This window comes from Symphalangus syndactylus, chromosome 8, assembly GCF_028878055.3.
Source record: "Symphalangus syndactylus isolate Jambi chromosome 8, NHGRI_mSymSyn1-v2.1_pri, whole genome shotgun sequence".
NCBI lineage: Eukaryota > Metazoa > Chordata > Mammalia > Primates > Hylobatidae > Symphalangus > Symphalangus syndactylus.
Window position 1 is genome coordinate 25,845,227 of NC_072430.2, and position 18,653 is coordinate 25,863,879.

At 48.7% G+C, this 18,653-nt stretch overlaps 1 protein-coding gene across 19 annotated transcripts in view; it reads right to left on the reverse strand.

Annotated features, from left to right (window-relative positions):
• DGLUCY (D-glutamate cyclase) overlaps positions 1-18,653 on the reverse strand; it is a 158,313-nt gene that overhangs the window by 20,771 nt on the left and 118,889 nt on the right. For 10 of the 19 annotated variants that reach the window (XM_063644017.1, XM_055288428.2, XM_063644019.1 and 7 more), the window contains 3 exons: positions 11,832-12,092; positions 5,153-5,252; positions 1,724-1,872 (listed from right to left, as the gene is read on the reverse strand). In XM_063644017.1, coding sequence (XP_063500087.1) covers positions 1,724-1,872; positions 5,153-5,252; positions 11,832-12,092 — 510 coding nt within the window. Of the gene's footprint in view, positions 1-1,723; positions 1,876-5,152; positions 5,253-11,831; positions 12,093-18,653 lie in introns of all 19 variants that reach the window. The other 9 variants (XM_063644026.1, XM_063644013.1, XM_063644025.1 and 6 more) reach the window with 1 other exon arrangement.

The following is an 18,653-nucleotide window of genomic DNA, read 5'->3' on the forward strand; positions in this document are numbered from 1 at the left end:
ACCTCATCTCTACCAAAAAAATGTTTAAAAGTTAGCCAAGCGGCCAGGCACGGTGGCTCACCACTTTGGAAGGCCAAGGCAGGCAGATCACGAGGTCAAGAAATCAAGACCATTCTGGCCAACATAGTGAAACCCCACGTCTACTGAAAATACAAAAATTAGCTGGGTGTGGTGGCATGTGCCTATAGTCCCAGCTACTTGGGAAGCTGAGGCAGGGGAATTGCTTAAACCTGGGAGGCGGAGGTTGCAGTGAGCCGAGATTGTGCCACTGCACTCGAGCCTGGCAACAGAGCGAGACTCCGTCTCAAAAAAAAAAGTTACCTGTCAGGCCTCTGAGCCTAAGCTAAGCCATCATATCCCTGCACATATACATCCAGATGGCCTGAAACAACTGAAGATCCACAGAAGAAGTGAAAATGCCAGTTCCTGCCTTAACTGATGACATTCCACCATTGTGATTTGTTCCTGCCCTACCCTAACTGATCAATTGACTTTGTGACAATACACCCTCCCCACCCCTTGTGATAATGTACTTTGTGATATTCCCCTGCCCTTGTGAATGTACTTTGTACGATACACCCTCCTCACCCTTGAGAAGGTACTTTGTAATATTCTCCCCTGCCCTTAAGAAGGTACTTTGTAATATTCTCCCCACCCTTGAGAATGTACTTTGTGAGATCCACCCCCTGCCCACAAAAAATTGCTCCTAACTCCACCACCTATCCCAAACCTATAAGAACTAATGATAATCCCAGCACCCTTCGCTGACTCCTTTTTCAGGCTCAGCCCGCCTGCGCCCAGGTGAAACAAACAGCCTTGTTGCTCACATAAAGCCTGTTTGTGGACTCTCTTCACACGGACGCACGTGACATTACCCAAGCATGGTAGCACACCCTGTTGTCCCAGCTACTCGGGAGGCTGAGATGGGAGGATTGCTTGAGCCCAGGAGGTGGAGGTTGCAGTGAGCTGAGATTGTACCACTGCACTCCAGCCTGGGCAACAGAGTGAGACTCTGTCTCAAAAAAAAAAAAATTGAAATACTAATCATATATTAGATAATTTTTAAATTAACATGCTTCATAAAATAATATATGGTACATTCTGTCCTATATGACCAGAATAATATGCCATGCCTCAATTTTACTATTGATATTACTTTAATATTAGTTTTATTACTTTAGAGTCAGGCAAATAGAATATGCTTTTCCTCCCTTGCTTGTGGGGATGTTGGATTTCTAAATGGCAGTGTCGTTAGTGTCTATACCAACCATAATGAACAAAGACCATCTTTGTAGTGGAAAATGATGGTCCCCACATAACTCTTTCTGGTCGTGTGTTCAATAGTCAATAAAAAGACACTTAGGCTGAGCACGGTGGCTCACGCCTGTAATCCCAGCACTTTGGGAGGCCGAGGCGGGTAGATCACTTGAGGTCAGGAGTTCGAGACCAGCCTGGCCAACATGGTGAAACCTCACCTCTACCAAACATACAAAAATTAGCCAGGCGTGGTGGTGCGTGCCTGTAATTCCAGCTACTTGGGAGGCTGAGGCAGGAGAATCGCTCGAACCCAGAAGGCAGAGGTTGCAGTGAGCCAAGATCGTGCCACTGCACTCCAGCCTGGGTGACAAAGCAAGACTCCATAATAACAACAACAACAAGAACAACAACAAAAGACACTTCATGGGTCCACGTTCTTGGTGCATCCCCAGTACTCCATACTTACCAGTTGATGAGATTCCAGGAATCTTCTTTGCAGCAAGAAAAAGATCGTCAATGGGGTCAACCAAGTGCTTGATGTTCATCTTCCTTGCATTGTAGTAATTGCCATCGGCAGCCCTTCCGGCACGCTCTATGGCCACCAGGTGGTCAAATCTGCTGGGAAGCAAAGGTCAGAGGGTCCTTATGGAGAGGTGGCTGCTTGCTGGGTCATGCCTTCTTGTGTTTGTGCGAAAGACGCTTCTCTCTTTCTTTGATTCCTTCATTCCTGCAGAACTTGGTGGCACATCTACTCGGGGCCAGGACCTGTGCTGGAGGCTAGTCTATTAAATCAGTTTAAGATATGGCATTGGGGCTGGGCACGGTGGTTTATGCCTATAATCTCAGCACTTTGGGAGGCCGAAGCAGGTGGATCACTTGAGGTCAGGAGTTCGAGAACAGCCTGGCCAACATGGTGAAACCTCATCTCTACTAAAAAATTAGCTGGGCGTGGTGGTGGGTGCTTGTAGTCCCAGCTACTCGGGAGGCTGATGCAAGAGAATCACTTGAACCCAGGAGGTGGAGGTTGCAGTGAGCTGAGATCACACCACTGCACTCCAGGCTGGGTGACAGAGTAAGACTCCATCTCAAAAAAAAAAAAAAAAATCCAGCATTGGAATCCTCAGCAATTTCTTTAGTAGGGTCAGAGGCTATAAAAGCAGGAGGCCAATGGTCAGGGTTGCTATGGGGGATGGGAACATTGCTGGTGCCCACCCAGATCCCCTTCGTCCAGCAGGGACAGCCAGGCCGAGAGGCTGAGAGTATTGGCTGCTATTGGCCTGCTGCTGGCCCCTTCCAGGATCTTGTTCAGTTTACAGACACAAAACAGAAGGAAAAGGGCTCAAAATACAAAAGGAATGAGTCTAACACAAAGACAAACTTCTTTAGACAGAAACAGAGAAATAAGGGGGACAGATGGCATAGCGGTCAGAATGTGGGCTGTGGCAGCAGATCATCTGGGTTCTGATTCCAGGTCCTCCTTCCATGGGCCTTGGGCAAATTGCTTAACCTCCCTAACCTTCATTTTCTGCATCTGTAAGGTGACATGACCACAGTGTGTACCTCACACAGTGTTCAAAGGGAAAAATGAGAAAATGCACAGGAGGCGCTTGTCATGAAGCCCTGAACCTACTCAGTGCTCAGTCAGTGTTGGTTACAGTGATTATTGTTGCTATTATTACTAGCAGGACTACTGTTTTGACAATCCAATTTAAGAACATGCAGGCTGGGCGCAGTGGCTCATACCTGTAATCCCAGCTCTTTGGGAGGCCGAGGCAGGCAGATCACTTGAGCCCAGGAGTTTGAGACCAGCCTGGGCAACATGGTGAAACCTCATCTCTACTAAAAATACAGAAATTAGCCAGGTGTGGTGGTGAGTGCCTATAGTCCCAGCTATCCCTGGGAGGCCGAGGTGGGAGAATCGCCTGAGCCCAGGAGGCAGAGGTTGTAGTGAGCCAAGATCACACCACTGCACTCCAGCCTGGGTGACAGAGTGAGACCCTGTCTCAAGATATAAAAAAAAAAAAAAAAAAAAAAAAAAAAAGGCTGGGCACAGTGGCTCATGCCTGCAATCTCAGCACTTCAGGAGACTGAGGCAGGTGGATCACCTGAGGCCAGGAGTTTGAGACCAGCCTGGTCAACATGGTGAAACCCAGTCTGTACTAAAAATACAAAAAATTAGCCAGGTATGGTGATGGGTGCCTGTAATCCCAGCTTCTTGGGAGGCTGAGGCATGAGAATCACTTAAACCCGGGAGGCAGAGGCTGCAGTGAGCCAAGATCGTGCCACTGCACTACAGACTGGGCGACAGAACAAGATTCTGTCTCAAAAAAAAGAATATGCATATTGTACTTTTACATCTCTCTCAATCCTTCCAAGACAGTGTTCTTCAAAAATCTCAACTCTGCTATAAAAAATAGTATGGCCATTCCTCAAAAAATTAAAAATAGAACATACCATATGATCCAGCAATTTCACTTCCATGTGTATGTCCAGGAGAAGTGAAAGACTCAAGGAGATATTTGTCCACCCATGCTCATAGCAGCAGTATTCAGCATAGCCAAGAGCAGGAAGCAAACCCAGTGCCCACTGACGGATGAATGCAAAAACATAATGTGGTCTATACACACAAGGGAATGTTATTCAGCCTTAAAAAGGCAGGACGTTCTGGCACATGCTGTGACATGAATGAACATTGAGGACATTATGCTAAGGGAAATAAGCAGTCACAAAAGGACAAATATTGGATGATTCCACTCACACAAGGTGCCTTGAATAGTCAAACTCATAAAGACAGAAAGTAGAATTGTGGTTGCCAGAGCTGGGTTGAGGAGGAGATGGAGAATTATCTTTGAATGGAGCACAGACTTTCAGTTTAGCAAGATGAAAAGAGTTCTGAAGACGGATGGTGATGATGTCTGCACAGCAACGTGAGTGTACTTTTACGCCAATGAAGTGTAAGCTTAAAAACAGTTCAGGGAGGCCAGGTGCAATGGCTCACACCTGTAATCCCAGCACTTTGGGAGGTTGAGATGGGTGGATCACCTGAGGTCAGGAGTTCAAGACCAGCCTGGCCAACAGGGCGAAACCCTGTCCCTACTAAAAATACAAAAATTAGTGGCCAGGCGCAGTGGCTCACACCTGTAATCCTGGCACTTTGGGAGGCTGAGGTGGGTGGATCACTTGAGGTCAGGAGTTCCAGACCAGCCTGGCCAACAGGGTGAAACCCCATCTCTACTAAAAATAGAAAAATTAGCCAGGCGTGATGGTGCGTGCCTGTAATCCCAGCTACTTGGGAGGCTGAGGCAAGAGAATCACTGGCACCTGGGAGGCAGAGGTTGTAGTGAGCAGAGATTGCACCACTGTACTTCAGCCTGGGCTACAGATAAAGACTCCATCCCCACCCCTAAAAAAAAAAAGTTTGACCATAACACGCAGTAAGAAATACACACACTTGCATGTACACAGTCTTATGAGGGAGTACTTACCATTACTATACAAGATATACAATGATGCTGTATTTCTATTTCATTTTCCAAAAGTGCTGGATACCCTAACTGAAATGATTTCACTATTCTCTAACATGTCATGACCCATAGTTTGAGATTGAGAGTCTTTTTTTTTTTTTAGTGCTATGTCTCCCCTCTATCAGGAAGATATGCTGTCTCTCTCTGCTGCCCAGGGACCTGTTACTTCTGGAGATGCTCTGTGAGGCCCCCAGGACACCTTGAAACCCCCCAGCCTCATTTGTTAGTCTGGTCCATGAGAACCCATCTTCCTTGGCTCATGGCTTCGTTCCCTCTGAAGGGCTTGGGTGTGCAGACACTTTGTTGGCTAAGTGAAGAGCATATAGGCGTTTCCACCATCCGCCACTTAAACTGGGATGTGACATACGTACCTAGGTGTCTGCGGGTCCCCATCTTTGCATAGGAATGCCTGAGCAGCTTCCACTGATCCACCTTGGTAAGTTAATATCGGGATCTGCGCCTTCAGAACACCTTGAAAATAAAGGTAAGCGGGGCACACATCAGCGCTAATGTTGGATTTGGGAAATTCACATTGGCTTTTCAAAAGCTTCTTTGAAGGGTATCATTACTGTTATTGAACAACATCTATCTGTAGAGCATGTTAGGTAAGCTGAGGCCATGACACAGAGGATATTTAAGTTTACTTTTGGTCCTGGGTAAACACTAGGGTTGACAGGGGTGGAGGGCGGAATCGGGCTAATACAGCCTAACAAATATGCTGCACCTAAGATACCCATAATACCATGGGAACAGCGGCCTGTTCTGGCCCACTGCCATCACGAGGGCTGAGCATACATTTATGTGCCCTCAGTGACAGTGCGCCAGCCCTCTGCTAAACACTCAATGTGAACACTCTGATTTAATTTTTACAACAATTCCATGTGATAAAAACCATCATGGGCTGGGCACGGGTGCCTCATGCCTGTAATTCCAGCACTTTGGGAGGCCGAGGTGGGCAGATCACGAGGTCAGGAGATTGAGACCATCCCAGCTAACATGGTGAAACCCTGTCTCCACTAAAAATACAAAAAATTAGCCTGGTGTGGTGGCACGCGCCTATACTCCCAGCTACTTGGGAGGCTGAGGCAGGAGAACCGCTTGAACCTGGGAGGCAGAGGTTGCAGTGGGCTGAGATCACGCCACTGCACTCCAGCCTGGGCAACAGAGTGAGACCCCATCTCAAAAAAAAACAAAGAACAAACCAAAAAACCATCATTATCCCCATTTTAAAGATGAGGAAAACTGAAGGTCAAAGATGCCAAACAACTTGGGCAAGGCCATGTATATATGTCAGTTTCATGGCTCCAATTCTCACCCCGAATTCTCACTCACTCCCTACCTCCCTGCATACCTTCAGGGAAGGTCAAGAACAACTGAAGGAAATTCCCAGAGTCTGTGCCTTGGGATACTTACTTATATTGGAGTGATTTCCAAAAGTGAATCAAACTGAATTTGACTCTTAAAAACAGGACCTTTTCTAATGACAAAAAGAACACATATTGTTATAGAATATGTGGGGAATACACAAAAATCCCAAAATAAGATAAAATGAACTTGGTTTTCATTAACCGATCTATCTCACAGCAGGTTGGGGTAGAATCCCAGCATAGTCACTGGCCAAAGACAAAGTCTCCACACAGAGCTTAAGACGGCAGGGAGCCAGGAGCAGGGTGTCTTGGACCCACTGTTATGGTCTAGTTGGTCCTGCAGGAGCTCCCAGACTGCTCTGTAGCCCAGGATGGCTGCCAAGGTAGCCTTGGAGGAGCTTCAGCCAGCTCCTCAATCTCCATCATCAGCTCCTCACACCACTCACGTAGAGCCAGCCCAAGGAGGCACTGCACCCATGTTCAAACTGCATGCTTGTACTGTAAATGCAGCTTCCAGACAGCGGCTCCCACCCCCAGCTACTCCGCCATGCCGCTGCCCCTGAGCTCTTTGGAGCCGCCACTGCCACCCCAGTGTGTCAATGGGGCAAGTTGGGGTGAGGAACAAGAATCATTGTCAGAAATCTTAAAGAATCCCTCACTGGCCAGGCACGGTGGCTCTCACCTGTAATCTCAGCACTCTGGGAGTCTGAGGCAGGCGGATCACGAGGTCAGGAGATTGAGATCATCCTGGCCAATGTGGTGAAACCCTGTCTCTACTAAAAATACAAAAATTAACTGGGCATGGTGGCGGGCGCCTGTAATCCCAGCTACTCGGGAGGCTGAGGCAGGAGAATCACTTGAACCCGGGAGTCGGAGGTTGCAGTGAGCCAAGATCGCGCCACTGCACTCCAGCCTGGCGACAGGGTGAAACTCTGTCTCAAAAAAAAAAAAAAAAAAGAATCCCTCACTGTGGCTCCTTCCCCATCCCTCTCCCTAACCTCAGCCCACATCTAAGTGGGGAAGGCAAGTAGCTGTTAGTCATTGTGATGCTCACGGAACACATTCTACATGTGAAGCCATAAGCTGGCAATTTGGGGTTGGGGGACAGTCACAACAAAGGGGAATGACCCAGCCCTTCCCTGTGCTGTGAGGGGCAGCCTGCCAATCTGGAAAGGGGGCTGAACTTAGAGCCAAACAGCCCTCGGTGGGAATGTCACACCATTCCCTTGCTATGTGACCTTGGGCAAGCTATGTAAGCCATTAGTTATCTCCTCTGCAAAATGGGGTAACACCCACCTCCCAGGACTACCGCGACAGGGCAATGACATGCTGTGTGCTAAGTACCTGGCTGGCCGTCATGCACACAGTCAGTGCTAAGTAAAGGATGCTTCTTTCTTACTGCCTCAAAATTGGATCAAGGATATAGGATGCTAGTAAGAAGAAGTACCAGGGAGTCCAGGAGGGCAGGGAACATAATGCATCCCAAAGTGGGGAACACACGAGAAAGGACACAGGAGAATCCCCAAAAAGGAAGGTCTGGGCAAGATGGGTTCCCACTTCTGAGCTATGAAGAAAGAGCTATGGTCCGTCTATGCTCAAGACAGGAAAGAAATGACAATGTCTAATCATCTTTAAAACTCTTTTTTTTTCTAAGATAGAATATCACTCTGTCGCCCAGGCTGGAGTGCAGCGGTACAATTTCAGCTCACTGCAACCTCCACTTCCCAGGTTCAAGCGGTTCTCCTGCCTCAGCCTCCCCAGTAGCTAGGACTACAGACGCGCGCCACCACACGCAGCTAATTTTTGTTATTTTTTGGTAGAGACGGGGTTTCACCATGTTGGCCAGGCTGGTCTCAAACTCCTGAGCTCAGGTGATCTGCCTGCCTCGGCCTTCCAAAGTGCTGGGATTACAGGGTTGAGCCACTGTACCCAGCCTCTTTAAAACTTTTCCTAGGCTTTGGTTATTAAAAAGGGAGCTGAAATAATTTTCATTAAAAGGCCAAATTGCTTTTACTTTCTTTATCCAAATGTAACAGAAGTTCTGTAAAATCCAATACAGCAAATTCCACCCTCTGAGCTCCCATGAGGACAAGAGACAAGACCCAGCTCTGAGTGGAGTCTGGCAGGCGTCTCCAAGCCAGGCTATCAGGTGAGCAGACAGGACAGAGCGACTTCTGCGAAGGGGGCAGCTGAAAATACCCAGCAACGCCGTTGTCAGATGGAAATGAGGTTGGCCTGTGAGCGGTGCTCTACGGTGTCGCTGGCCCTTCCTCCGGAGGCCTTTCTCTGCTCTACGGAAACATGGCCCCTTGCCTTTCCTCCGGCCTCAGCGCTGCTCCTTCTGGTCTCCCTCACTCATTGCTCCACCCTTCTCCTCATCCTCTTAACACAAGGAGACCGAGGACGCAATCCTGGGTCCTTCGCTCTGCCTCCATTTATTCCCACGGTGATCTCACCCAGTATCTTGACTTGAGAGCCCACCAACATGCTGACCGCCTCCCAATTTCTCCTTGCCCATGCTGCTCTCCTGAACTCTTTATACATCACTAACTGCCTCCTTGACTTCCCCACAGTGTGTCCAATAGACACCTCATACCTAACAGGGTCAAACCTGCATTCTTTTAAAAATTATGGTAAAATACATGCAACACAAAATTTACCGTTTTAGCCTTTTTATTTATTTATTTTGAGACGCAGTTTTACTCTGTCACCCAGGCTGGAGTGCATTGGTGCAATCTTGGCTAACTGCAACCTCCACTTCCCGAGTTCAGGTGATTCTTGTGTCTCAGCCTTCCAGGTAGCCGGGATTACAGGCGTGCACCAGCCACCACGCCTGGCTAATTTTTGTATTTTTAGTAGAAATGGGGTTTTGTTATGAGACAAACAGGTCCTGGTAGAAACCGGGTTTTGGACAAACTGGTCTTGAACTCCTGACCTCAAGCGATCCGCCTGTCTCGGTCTCCCAAAGTGCTGGGATTATGGGCATAAGTCATTGTGCTCAGCCTGTTTTAGCCATTTTCAAGTGTATAGTTCAGTAGCATAAAGTATTTCACATTGTTGTGCAACCATCGCCCCCATTCATCTCCAGAACTTTCTCATCATCCCAAACTGAACCCCTGTACCTATAAACAACTCCCTATTCCCCTCTCCTCCCAGCCGCTGGCAACCACCATTCTACTTTCTGCCCTGAGTTTACCTACTCTTAGGCACGTCATATGAGTGGAGTCATACAATATGACTGGCTTAATCCACTTCTCAAGATGTCCTCGAGGGTCATCCATGTTGTAGCATGTGTCGGAATTTCCTGCCTTTTTAAGGCTGAGTAATAATTATATACCACATTTTGTTTATCTATTCATCCATCGATGGGCACTTGGTTTGGTTCCACCTCTTGACTATCGCAAATAAAGTGCTATGGGCATTAGGGAACAAATACCTCTTAAGTCCCTGCTTTTCTTTTTTGGGGGTATATGCCTGGAAGTGGAATTGCTAGACCATATGGTATTTGCTATTTTTAATTGTTTGAGCCACTGCCATCTGTTTTTCATAGCATCTGCACCATTTTACAATCCCTCCATCAGGGCGCAAATGTCACACCTGGACTCTTGATTTACCCCTAAACCTGCCAGTCTTCCCCACCTCAGTTCACGGCAACTCCATCCTTTCAGTTACCAGGCCGAAAACCTTAGAGCAAGCCCTGATCCTTCTCCTCACACCCACATCCAATCCATCTGGAAATCATGTTGACTGTACCTGCAAAATAGATACAGCATCTGGCTACTTCTCACAATACCCCCTGCCCTCTGTATCTGTACTTTTTGTCTCTGGGTTTCTTTGAAACCAGAACTTGAGACTTGGGTGCAGATGGTCTCTTGGGAGGTGGTGCCACGAAGCATGTGGGAGGGAACAGGGAGAGTGAGGCTGGGAAGGAGGGAACGTGCACCTTCAAGGTTGCTGCTCTAGGGAGTGGGGCCTCAGTTCCACCAAGACCTGTGTGTCTCCAAAAGACAGGGGACGGGTCACTTACACCTCAGGTCCTGTCCCCTAGGGGTTGAGGGTGCCCTGAAGCCATCAGCCAGTGATTCCACATGGCTTTGGAGAGGCCCTGCAGGGCCCTAGCTTGTGGTGGGGTCCAATTGGGTCAGTGTGACTCAGAACATCCACCGCAGTGGCGGCTGAAATCAGAAGTGAGGCTGAAGGGATGTGCCATGAGGCACCCCCACTCCAAACCATCCTCCTCTCCCACCTTCCATAACTCACCAGTCTCCCATTTCCACCCTTGTCTCTGCACCCCAGTGATCACTTACAACCCACACAGAACATGGCTGTCCCCGACTCAGAGAAATCCCAGGCTCCCCATCTCACCCAGAACAAAAGCCCAGCTGCCCACAGGGTCCTGTGAGGCCCTGTCCCATCTGGTCCCTGTTATCTCTCTGTCCCTCGTCCCACTTCTCTTTTCCTCATTCACTCCAGGCCAGTCAGCCGGCATGTCATCCTTTCTTAAACCCACTGGGCCCCCACTCCACCTAATGGCCTCTGCCCCAGCCATTGCCACAGTCCAGGATGCCCTTCCCTCAGCCAGCCCAAGCCTCACGCCCTCATCATCAACCCGAATTCTGGACTCAAAGGCCACCTCCTCCAGGAGGTCTTCCTGGCCATCCTGTGTAAAGTGACAGCTGCCCCCCACTGCTGCCACCGCCCAGCCCCTCACTCTCCAGTCTCCTCATCCTGGTCCATTTTCCCCACTGCATCATCACTCGAACATACTGATTCATCTTTCACGTCGTTTCTTGTCTGTCACACTCTGCTGGAAGATACTCTCCGTCGGGGCAAGACTGTTGTCAGTTTTGCTCACGGGTGGATCTCAAGAACCTAAGAGTGCCTGGCACATACTTGAGCTCAACACACATTTGTTGCATGAAATGGATTCTGCACGTACAGACACAGGCTTTTGGAAGCTTCTGACATAATGGGTGCTTTAGGGTATGCCTTACTGAGTTTAAAGCCCTTTCTGAATGCTAAAAGGAAAAAAGATACCTCTGAAGAATGCATTTTGAGGGACACAGAGCGATCGGTAGCGGGAGGCAGGTGAGATTCACCAGGCTTCCAGCTCATGCCTAATAACACTTCCTGCAGGATGGAGGTGAGGTGAGCAGTGGTTGTTCACATTGAGCCCGAGGCTGATCTAGTTACACGGATAGTGGAATTACAGCCTCGTGTATCCAACACCTACAGCAATAACACCCACCTGGGTGCTCCAGGTGCAGCCCTGCCCATCACGACCAGGTGGGACTGCTGTCTGAGCCTTTCAGCCACTTCATACTCCACTACCCTCCCCAGCTCTGGTGGTCCAGGGCTGCCCCGGGTTGCTAAGAATACTCGGCAGGTCATTCCCCCCATCACACAGGGAGAGCAGCAGGTGTGCAGGAAGGATCCCATGCTTTGGAGCCTGGTGGACCCAAGTTCAAATTCCAGCTCACCATTTCCACCTGGGAAAATCCCCTGGACCTCTCAGAGCCTCAGTCTCTTGAGGCTATTTCTCTATGAAATCAGGCTATGCAGCTTACAACGGAGTTGTTCTGAGCTGGAAGGAGAATGCTCTGTACTGCAGATGCTGATTCCCTCCAGCCTTTGTCCACAAAGCCTGTTTCGGAAAATGGACCAAGCCCATCTCACTGCTTACCTTGCTCAACAGCATCTTCAATAATCTTCTGGTGCAAGTTCCAGGCCCTCTGGTCAACGATTATGGCAACTTCCTTCTCCAAGGCCTGCAGGAAGGCGGCCAGAGCAACAGCTCCTGGTGGGCCGTCTGTCTCTTCTGGAGGCTCATGATTAAAATGTGTGGGGAACCCAGTGGTGATGAGCACTGAGTGGGCATGGGACAGCGAGAGAGAGGCCTTCAGCAGCTCATCTTTACAGAGCAGGTGCCCAATCCCCCGGTTCCCTGAAATGACAAAAATAAAATAGAATGTAAAAGTAACTATATTTTTAAAATTGTTTTTATGTATGTATGTATGTATGTATGTATGTATGTATTTATTTATTTATGATAGGGTTTTGCTCTGTCATCCAGGCTGGAAGGCAGTGGCGCAATCACAGCTCACTGCAGCCTCGAACTCCTGGGCTCAAGTGATCCTCCCGCCTCACCCTCCTGAATAGCTGGGTTACAGGCACGCGCCACTACACCCTGCTAATTTTTTTGGCATTTTTAAAAAAGACAAGACCTTGCTATGTTGCCCAGGCTGGTCTCAAACTCCCAGGCTCAAGCAATCTTCCCACCTTGGCCTCCCAAAGTGCTGGGATTACAGGCGTGAGCCACCGCGCCCAGCCAAAAGTGATTATTTTTAAAGTAGAAACTTTATAGTAAGAGTAGTTTGGGTTTTTAGTTCGTTTGCTTTGTTTTTATGAGGGCTGTGGCAGAGACTGCAAATTGTTCACCACAGTGTATTCTACCCCCGCCCCCTGACCCCAGCAGCGAAGGAGAGAGGGGTAAATGGCCGAGGAGCCTCCCTTCAGTCAGGTGTGGCCACGAGATTGGGTCCTCTCTACTGGATCGTGACGGAAGTGACGCATGCCACCGCTGGGCCTGGCATGCACCTCCCACATGCACCTCCAAGCTCGTTCCCTTTTCCTGGCGGCTGGAGTATTGACAGCCAGAACCTCCTGGGGGTCACAGGATGTAACGGCAGACCTGCAGGGTCCCTGAGTGACTGAGTGGAGCAGATCCCCTTCCTGCTGACCCAGGACACTCACCCTGGAAGACCTACCCTGGCCTGCTATGTGAGAAAGGAACACACTTCTGCTGTATTTGAGCAAAGCATCCCGGGGCTTCTAGGTTACAGCACTCTAGCAAACCCTAACTAATACAGGGAAAATATAAGAGGGAAGGGAAATCGTACTGTCTTAGTTGGGGATTCCCTCATAGAAGACCCTGACACAAAGACCTGGGCACAAGTATTTCAGTGGGAGGTGATTCCAGGAAATGCAAGTGAGAAGATGGGGAAAGCGGAAAAAAAACCAGTAAAGGATTGTGAGTGAGCAAGTTAACTTCAAAGGCAACTGGGGCCCAGCGCAGCTTGAGATTCTCTAAGAAACCGTGGGGTCCTCGGAAGACAGGGAGACTGGGCATTTACCCACCTGCCTATTAGGGCGTTGAGCCCTCTGCACTACCAGGCTGTGCCTGCTGTGATGAGGGACAGAGGGGCGTCCTCAGATAGAGCAGAGAGACCCAAGCCTATGGTAAGAGGCTGTCGTGCTGGAAGCCGCCCATAATTCTATGCAGGTGAACCCAGGCAGCCCAGAGGATACGAGTGGGGAAGCTGTGGTGTGTGCTACAGATGCCCACCAGTGGCCGCCAAGCCAGGCAGCCGCCCTCATGAGGTCCCATTGTGCCTTTGTCTACATTCAGGTCACCTCAGAGCAAAACGGTGCATGCGAAGGCAGAGTGGGACACAGAACTTCCACTCTGGCGGTGGCCGAAATCAGCAGTGGACTGAAGGGACGTGAGAGGACGCTAGCTTATAGTTGAGGTGCCTGGAGAATATGAAAGACATGGGGTTGGCTGGGTGGGGTGGCTCACGCCTGTAATCCCAGCACTTTGGGAGGCCGAGGCGGGTGGATCATGAGGTCAAGAGTTCAAGACCAGCCTGACCAACACAGTGAAACCCTATCTCTACTAAAAATACAAAAATTAGTCAGGCATGGTGGCAGGTGCCTGTAATCTCAGCTACTTGGGAGGCTGAGGCAGGAGAATCGCTTCAACTCGGGAGGTGGAGGTTGCAGTGAGCCGAGATCGTACCACTGCACACTCCAGCCTGGGCGACAGAGCAAGACTCTGTCTCAAAAAAAAAAAAAAAAAAGAAGACATGGGGTTTGGATTTCTGTTATGGAGGAACCGTTCCTGACTTAGGACAGGGAAAATTGCATTCCAGTCCAGGTGCTGGCATATCGTAGCTGTGTGACCTTGGCCTCACCCCTTGACTTCTCTGAGCCTCAGTTTTCCCACATGGAGAATGGGAGGTAGACCAGGTGTAGGAGGGTCACAGGGACATGGCCCATCACACAGTGTGCTGGGAGGAGTGGACACTGGAGCAGTGCTGTCTGGAGGGTGATTTCTGTCTTAGATTTGTGCATTCCACTGGAGCCAGCGAGTCACTTCTCGTGCCCACTATTCCTAACAAAGTCATCATGGGCCTGTTTACAAACTTAGTAATAAGGATGTTCATCACAGCATTGTTTATGGTATTAAATAACAGCATATTAATCAAACAGTGGAACATTTGTAAAATAAAATTTTAGGTCTGGCACGGTGAGTCACATCTGTAATCCCAGCACTTTGGGAGGCTGAGGCGGATGGATCACCTGATCCATCACCTGATCTATGGTCAGGAGCTCGAAACCAGCCTGGCCAACATGGCGAAACCCCGTCTCTACAAAAATACAAAAATTAGCCGGGCATGGTGGTGCGCACCTGTAATCCCAGCTACTCAGGAGGCTGAGGCAGGAGAATCACTTGACAACTTGGGAGGCGGAGGCCGCAGCAAGCTGAGATTGTACCACTGCACTCCAGCCTGGGTAACAGAGCAAGACTCTGTCTCAAAAAAAGGATGGGGAGGGGGCAAGGAGAAGAATAACGACATTTTTAAAGAAAAAAATTGGGATGTAACCTACTTCCTAGGGCGTGGTGAGCACCAAAGGGGAGAAGAGGAAAGTGAGAACTTGGTCAACTGTAAATTGGTCAATACATTTATGATGATTTTATTATCAGTGCAAAAATCATTACTATAAACCCTATATCCCTTCATATTCCCCAGGCACCTCAAATGCAAGCCAACATCCTCTCAAAAATGACTGAGTGGGTCTATTATTATGCCCAGTGAGTAATGCTCAATACGCTGTTATGAATCTTCTATCTGCTTATTTAATATAGTGGGGATCAAAAGCATCTGTTGTTCTTGAGGATTAAAGACGGTCCTTAACAGATGACATCAACACATCCAACAGTTGTAAATCTGCCTCCCCCAGCCTCATCCTTCAAGCTTCGTCTTGCAGTCTGCACAGCATTGATGGGTGGCGTTTTTGGCTGACCTCTTAGCTCGTTTTATTAAGCAATGGGTGCACCACGTCTGCGATAAATTTACTTCCCAATTACTTTTTTTTTTTAATCTGAGCTAATGGTAGAGTTAATAATTCATCTTCCCTCATGACTCTGTGCTAAATGGAGAGCCATCGGCTTGGGTAAGAATGTTCGTGAAGGAGAAGTTATGGCAAAAATTTTAAAAATATATCCACCCAGAGCACCAGGAGCGGTGGCTCATGCCTGTAATCTCAACACTTTGGGAGACTGAGGAGGGAGGATTGTTGGAACCCAGGGGTTCAAGACCAGCCTGGGCAACACAAGGAGACCCCATCTCTACAAAAAAAATTAAAAATTAGCCCAGCATGGTGGTGTGCACCCGTAGTGCCAGGTACTCGGGAGGCTGAGGTGGGAGAGTACCTTGAGCCCTGGAGAGTGAGGCTGCAGTGATCTGTGATTACACCACTGTACTCCAGCCTGGAGGACAGAACAAGAGCCTGTTTCAAAAAAAAAAAAAAAAAAAAAAAAAAAATCCAGCTGGGCGCAGTGGCTCACACCTGTAATCCCAGCACTTTGGGAGGCTGAGGTGGGCAGATTGCATGAGGCCAGGAGTTTGAGACAAGCCTGGCCAACATGGTGAAACCCCAGCTCTACTAAAATTACAAAAATTAGCCAGACATGGTGGCACATGCCTGTAATCCCAGCTACGTTGAGAGGCTGAGGCACGAGAACTGCTTGAACCCAGGAGGTGGCGGTTGCAATGAGCCAAGATCACACCACTGCACTCTAGCCTGGGCAACAGGGTGAGATTATGTCTCAAAAGAAAAAAAAAATCCACCCGTGGATCAACTATGTAAGATACTTTATGTATACACAGTCATGAGCATAACCTATGAGGTGTATCTGTGGTGGGTTTATATCCTTAATTTACTATAGGATTATATGTAAAGGAAACCACATTCTCTACAGAATGAACGAATGAATGAACAACCTAACAGAAGACAAACAGGCAAAGAGCTATGTCCAGTGGTTCAGCAAGAAATTTAGTTACTACAGATGCCCCTGTCATTGGAAGACAACTTTTGCTCCTAGGCCCAGGAGAGAGAATCAGACATTTCTCTCCCTGCCTCTCTCCCTCCCTTTGTTCCTTCCTTGCTTCCGAATGAGACATTTCCCTTCTTTCCTTCCTTCCTTCCTTGAGAATCAGACATTTCCCTCCCTCTCTCCCTTCCTTCCAGAATCAGACATCTTCCTTCCTTCCTTCCTGCCTTCCTTCCCTCCAGAATCAGACATCTTCCTTCCTTCCTTCCTTCCCTCCAGAATCAGACATCTTCCTTCCTTCCTTCCTTCCTTCCTTCCTTCCCTCCAGAATCAGACATCTTCCTTCCTTCCTTCCTGCCTTCCTTCCTCCCTTCCAGAATCAGACTCCTTCCTTTCTTCCAGAATCAGACTCCTTCCTTGCTTCCTTCCTTCCTTCCTCCCTCCCTCTCTCTCTCTTTCTTTCTTTCACAGGGTATTGCTCTATTGCCCAGGCTGGAGTGCAGTGATGCAATCATGGCTCACTGCAGCTTCAACTTCCTGAACTCAAGCAATCTGCACACCTCAACCTCCCCAGTAGCTGGGACCATAGGCGTGTGACACCACCACATCTAGCTAATTTTTATTATTATTATTTTTTTACAGACAGGCTCTCTCTACATTGCCCAGGCTGGTCTTGAACTCCTGACCTCAAGTGATCCTCCCACCTTGGCCTCCCAAGAATTAGGTATTTCTAGGGCTGGTCTGCACTGTCAGATTCGTGACAGTGCTGGCCAGCAGGGGAAGGTCCCAGCCTGTCTGTTTTGGGGCTCTGCCTAGCTGCCATAGGCTTCAAACTGGTGCTGGAATCAGTCCTGTCTGGGCCCTGGGAGTCCGGCCCAGACAGCTGACCGCTGCTTTGCAGGCTGGCCTCACTGCTCAGCTCTCCACCGAGGTCGGCCACCACGGATCCAGGTAGCTACCTGGATCTCCCCACCGGCCCACCTGACTCTGGGGAATGAGTGTCAGGTGGGCCGGTGGGGAGGCCACATATGCCTTCTCCTCTCCAGTCATTCCAGGTGCCATGGGTGGTTTGTACCCCGGCTTTAGGAGCGTGGCCCATGAGAAGGTCCAGAAGACGGACGGGGGTGTGAACCAGGAGTCACTGGAGCACTCTTTCAACTGCCCAGGAAAGACTGTGACTTACCGTTTATACTCAGATTCTAATTTAGGTGACATTTATAAATCATGGGCTTGAAGTCAGAAGACATGGGTTCAAGTTCTGCCCTGACCACCTACTAGGTATGTGGACTTTGGCAAGTCTCTGCACCTTATCTGCCTCAGTTTCCTCACCTGTTAAATGAAGTTAATCATAGCTGCCTCCACGTAGAGTCATTGGGAGAATTTAATAAGATGAAACACGTAAATGCTTGCAGCCTGTTGCCTGGCACAGTACAACTTGGTAGGTGACACCATTAATCTTATTACGCATCACAACCCAGAGAGGCAGGCATAATTGTTATCACTCCTGTTATGCTGATGAGGAAACTGAGGTATGGTCTACACCGTAATTCTCTCATGAGTGTTTGCCAACGAAGGGATTTACCACACACAATGGCAGGTGAAACTGCAGTCTCTGCTGGCCACCTGGGATTAGAAATTCAGCCCTTAAATGAACACACAGCAGGAAGTTAAAAGCCCCTCAACCAGCTTTCGGCAAACCTCTTTCTAATTGGAATCAGCAGGGCCGGGCCTGGTGGCTCATGCCTGTAATCCCAACACTTTGGGAGGCTGGGGTGGGCAGACCACTTGAGCTCAGGAGTTTGAGACCAGCCTGGGTAACATGGCAAAACCCCGTCTCTACTAAAAATACAACAACAAATTAGCCAGGTATGGTGGTGCCAGCCTGTAGTTTCAGCTACTCAGGAGGCTGAGGTGCGAGGATTGCTTGAGCCTAGGAGGTGGAGGTTACAGTGAGCCAAGATCGCATCACTGCACTCCAGCCTGGGCAACAGAGTGAGATCTTGTCAATAAAAAAAAAAATAAAATAAAATAAAGTAAAATAATAAAATAAAATAAAATAAATAAAATAAAATTAAAATAAAATAAAATAAAATACTAATTGGAATCAGCAGGTCCCCTATGGGATCCCACCAGCCCTCTCTCATGTACAGAAGGCCAGTGGCTCCAAAGACACAGAAGGGCTATCCTTCCCCTGAGATGCATTATACAATATATAAGTTGACTGCAAACTGTTGTGAGGCTGTGGCTGTAGGGTCCTGCCCCACTGGAATCCCCAGAGAAGTAATCCTGCCCCCACCACGATCCCTGCTGTCCAGTATACAAATAATCTATTCCATGCCCAACCCCAGGGCAATGGCACAAAAGGGGGAGATTAAGGACATTATTAAA